This window comes from Cibotium barometz, chromosome 1 (genome assembly GCF_041138505.1).
Source record: "Cibotium barometz isolate CiBa-2024 chromosome 1, ASM4113850v1, whole genome shotgun sequence".
Lineage (NCBI taxonomy): Eukaryota > Viridiplantae > Streptophyta > Polypodiopsida > Cyatheales > Cibotiaceae > Cibotium > Cibotium barometz.
The window spans coordinates 24,674,906-24,679,517 of NC_141046.1; the positions used below are offsets into that span (position 1 = coordinate 24,674,906).

Here is a 4,612-nt window from a genome sequence, read left to right on the forward strand (position 1 = left end):
AAAAGAAAATTTATTTAAATACAATAACGTATGCCATTAGGCCATCAATGAATGATAAAGTCTAGAGTGAAACATACAAATAGGCACGTCATAGTAAAAACGCTCACATGCACGCCGAGCGCTTGAAATCCTATGGTGGGGAATAAAGTTCCCAAGAGTTTTATACACCTGACCATGGACCTTGTAAACATAACATCATTTAAGGAATGCATGATATAATAGACTAACACATCGAAATAAGGGTTCAATTTTACAAGATAAAAGATATAGTGGCTATGATGCTTCCACTTTTCAAGCATCTAATGGCTAATCTACTCAAAAGTATTATGATTAGAGATTATAGAAATTACTCACATTTAAATAGGGCAATAATTGTGGAACGCCATTAAGGATATAAAGCAAAGTATTAAGAAATTAGTTTCATGTATAGACAAAATAGGGAGCTATCCTCTATGTGATAAGCTACAAGAAAACTTAAAGGGGCTTTGCACACTCTTGTTTCTTGCTTTAACATGTAGGCAATAAAAAGGACCATTGGCAATAGAAAGCATTGTATTATATCAAATCCATTCTTGTTAATTTCTACTGCGCTTAACTAGGCAAATAAAACATTACACTTTTGCCTAGACTTTAGAGAATATTCACATCTTGGAAATATGTTAAATCAATAGAACACATCAAAAGTGCTTGAAGAGCTACATCTACACAATTACCAAACTAAATTATTCCTTTGGGAAAAGGCTATACATCTCAACAAAGAAAGAGCAATGAAAGATCATCATTAATTTCTGTGATAATTGACCTTGAAGTTGGAAGAAAAATGAATCCACTCTCCTCTCTCTCTCTCTCACACACACACACACACACACGTGCGCATACATGCACATACATATGCACACATGTATAGATTTATGTAACTTAACTACTTGATCAAAAACCTTTAAGTGATGCTACAAAACTTTTTTATCCAACTATCACACACTTATTACAAGTATAAATTACTAAAATAGGTTAAAGTCAATTAAAAATAAAGTTAATCTAAGAATTTGCTTATATTAATTTACATATCCACTCCAACTAGTAGCAGAGATTTTGGTCAAGGAAAATAGTACCATTATGTTTGTAACATAATCATCCTACTAGAGTTCATGTTTCATGTTGATAAGTTTGCCACTCAGTTTCACTTGAGATTAAAAAAGTTTGTAAAGCAAAATGTGACACTAAGTCACCACCTGACGCAGCTCAATGAATAAAACTTGACATATTGTGCTCTTGCTGGCAACATTTTCTTCACAACAAATCCAGTATTTGACAAACAATTAGCCACTTGGTGCATTAGAGCCATTTTAACAAAGAGTATATTGGCATAAATCTAACACCTTAGTAAAATAGATTAACAGAATTCATCAAAATTATTTGAACACTATATCTGTACACACCCCCATAATGATCACAACAAACTAAGATTATCTCTTCGTGATACATCTCAACAAGAGCAACTCCAACTACACCAAATTCAGACCAGTGGCCACATCTTATGGAGACAAATTTTCTAAAAAATATTTGCCTTCTCAGATCCGCCTCTATAGCTTGGATGGTTTTGGAAAGATGTCAGGCGTAAATTTTTGGGCTGCACTCATACTCCCTTTGACCTTCATTTTGCCCCTGCAGAAGTGCACCCTCTGTTACAAGCACAAACCATGCACTAACTTTTCTCTTGAGATCCCCCGTGTGCGCGCGCACGCACGCCACACACACACACACACACTGAGCATGCATGCACGCACACACGCACACGCATGTTAATCACCTGATGAAAGCCATCTGGGGGTTCAACTTTCCAGTAGAGAGGGCGATAAAATCGTCATCCACAAAAGAGAAAGTTGCATCAGGTTTGCCTTCAAGAGACCCTGATTATTATAAACATGACAATCAAGCCACAAGTTCTGAGTTCACAGAGATGCACTGTTCAAAGCTCTATATATTGTGATCTAAAAACACTACCAAGTAGAAGAAAAGGGGGTGGGTTGGGGGGAGAAGCAAGACGATATAAACCTTTATAAACTTTTCCTTTCTTGAGATCGACAACAAACGTCTCCTCATCCTTGCCTAATTTCTGTATGGAAAATCAACACAACTAATGAATAGAGCAAAAAAGAAATAATTTAGTAAAGCCAACAGACTCCTGGATGCTAGCGACCATTCCAGAAAAAACAAAACAACTGCCAACAAGTGCAAACCCAGTTGAGAAGGGTGTTTGGTTTCCTGGCAAGAGATCAGAGCTTCAAGCTCCATTGGTAATATTGTGTTTGAGGGATCTTGTAAATGATATATGGTGGTGTGTGCATGATACATACATACATACATACATACATACATATATATATATATATATATATGTATGTATGTATGTATGTATGTATGTATGTATGTATATATATATATATATATATATATATATATATATATATATATATATATATATATATGTATGTATGTATGTATGTATGTATGTATGTATGTATGTATGTACATACATATACATACATACATACATACATATATATATATATATATATATATGTATGTATGTATGTATGTATGTATGTATGTATGTATGTATATATATATATATATATATATATATGTATGTATATGTATGTATATATGTATGTATATATATATACACATATATACATATATATATACACATATACATACACATATATACATATATACACACGTATATATACATATATATACATATATACATATATACATATATATACATATATACATATATATATATATATATATATATATATATGGTGGTGTGTATGATAAATATATGATGGTGTGTGTACATGATATATATATATATATATGGTGATGTGTGTGTGTGTGTGTTTCAAAGTGCACTTGCACTTCATATTTTAAACAGAAAGAGAATAATAAACTAAAGTATGACTTATGTCTAGCAGAAACCTTTCCCCAATTCCACCAAATAAACAATCAAGAACAAAAAAAAAATCATGGAAGGGCAGCCACCAAGCATTACTTAACTCTGCCAAAACCTGCAATGAAAGAAACAACCTAAAACGAAGCAAGCACATCAATAATTCTAATGTCAAAGTATACTGTCAAATGATATGTTTAACACCATCATTGTGATTAATACCTAATTTAAAAAATTAAAGGAGCAAGCATTATTACAATTTCAGGGATAATAATTTGAAATTGTTGGGTCATGGCCATAGCCAAAGCGTCACAAGAACTTCCATTTGGTGGGTAGATTAAAAAGCATTACAATAGCTTCAAATGAATCAGGAACGGGAAAGAATAAACATCAGAATGGCTCATTCGATACTGCACCCCATTGCAAAAAAGCAAAACCCTCAAAAGAGGCAGAGAAAAACCCTAAAAGTCCAAAAGAAACCCTAAGAAAGCCCTAGAACCAATCCACCCAAAGAGAAGAAAGAAGCCCTAAAAGAGAAGAGAAGAACCTTGAAAGAAGAAGAAAGCAGAAAAGCGACTGACCTTGGGGGCGATGTTGAACTGGTAGACGAGGCCAACCTTGGCGAGGATGTCCTTGCCGGCAGCAGAGTCCAAGTGCAGCTGCATCTGCTCAAGGAAAGCCGCAGACCTGAGCTGCGAATCGATCTTCTTCGCCATAGCTGTGAGCACAGAGAAGAAGAAAAGGCAGAGATAATGCCTTCTTCTCGCCTGCTGCTTATAAGCACCGTTTAGGTGGAGCTAATCAGCCCCTGAATTAGAGGATTAGGCAGCCCACGATCAGTGACACTAATTAATTAATTAACCCAATAACTAGCTCACTTACCACCCTCTAAATTTGAGGCCTAATATTCCAAATTCCCATCCCCCATAAGTAGATAATTTCCTTTTAATAGCCTTTTCCATCCCTATATTCCATTTCCTAAATATATATATATATATACACACATTTAATCAAACTTTTAATGTATTTTAATACACCCTTGGTGACAAAAAAAAAAGGATTCTTTCTAACCTTCTACACTTTTAATGTATCTTATTACACCCTCTAGCAAAAAACAAAAACAAAAAAAGCACACTTTGCTAATTGTACACTACTACTTCCACTACACTGGTTGGCCCATGCACCTCTCACACATAGAACAAGTTGATACATGCAAAATTCGGTCATGCCAATTCATACATTTGTTCATTAAATTGTGAGTAAGTAACCTTCATTGAATTCCTTCTTTCATTGTTCAAGCTTGAGTTAAGTCTAGTTGGCATCCACCTTTAAGAGTATACAAACAAAAATATAAATTCACTTGGAAGTGAAGAATGGCCACCTAAATCAAACTTTTCTCCTTAAATCAAAGGGGTGTATCCAAATGCTAAAAACGTTGTCTTATTCACCATCAGTAAATACAAGAGAATAATTTCTTTAGAAAGGGCCTTCCTTTGAGAGAGAGAGAGAGAGAGAGAGAGAGAGAGAGAGAGAGAGAGAGAGAGAGATTTAGTATATCATGTTCTCGTTATGATGAGACCCAAACAAAAAATGCTTATGTACATATAAACAATAGAGTTGAAAGCTTGTGTCTGCATAGGAAAGAAGAAGAAGGTT

At 34.4% G+C, this 4,612-nt stretch overlaps 1 protein-coding gene across 1 annotated transcript; it reads right to left on the bottom strand.

The window, feature by feature from the left end:
• Nucleotides 1–1,391: 1,391 nt before the first annotated feature.
• On the bottom strand, nt 1,392–3,802 carry LOC147641770 (sterol carrier protein 2-like). The gene is made up of 4 exons (XM_086799343.1): nt 3,538–3,802; nt 2,056–2,116; nt 1,811–1,910; nt 1,392–1,665 (listed from the first exon to the last, which is right to left on the bottom strand). Exons 1-4 carry the CDS (start codon nt 3,670–3,672, stop codon nt 1,584–1,586), a joined length of 378 nt encoding a protein of 125 aa, XP_086655469.1. The 5' UTR covers nt 3,673–3,802; the 3' UTR covers nt 1,392–1,583.
• Between the last annotated feature and the right edge of the window lie 810 nt (nt 3,803–4,612).

Bases quoted from the DNA above. Each gene is read 5' to 3' on its own strand.
- LOC147641770 (XM_086799343.1), bottom strand. From the start codon at position 3,672: ATGGCGAAGAAGATCGATTCGCAGCTCAGGTCTGCGGCTTTCCTTGAG. The intron at 2,117-3,537 runs GTCAGTCGCTTT...TTTTCCATACAG, and splicing joins AGTTCAACATCGCCCCCAAG to AAATTAGGCAAGGATGAGGA. The intron at 1,911-2,055 runs GTTTATATCGTC...TATAATAATCAG, and splicing joins GAAAGGAAAAGTTTATAAAG to GGTCTCTTGAAGGCAAACCT.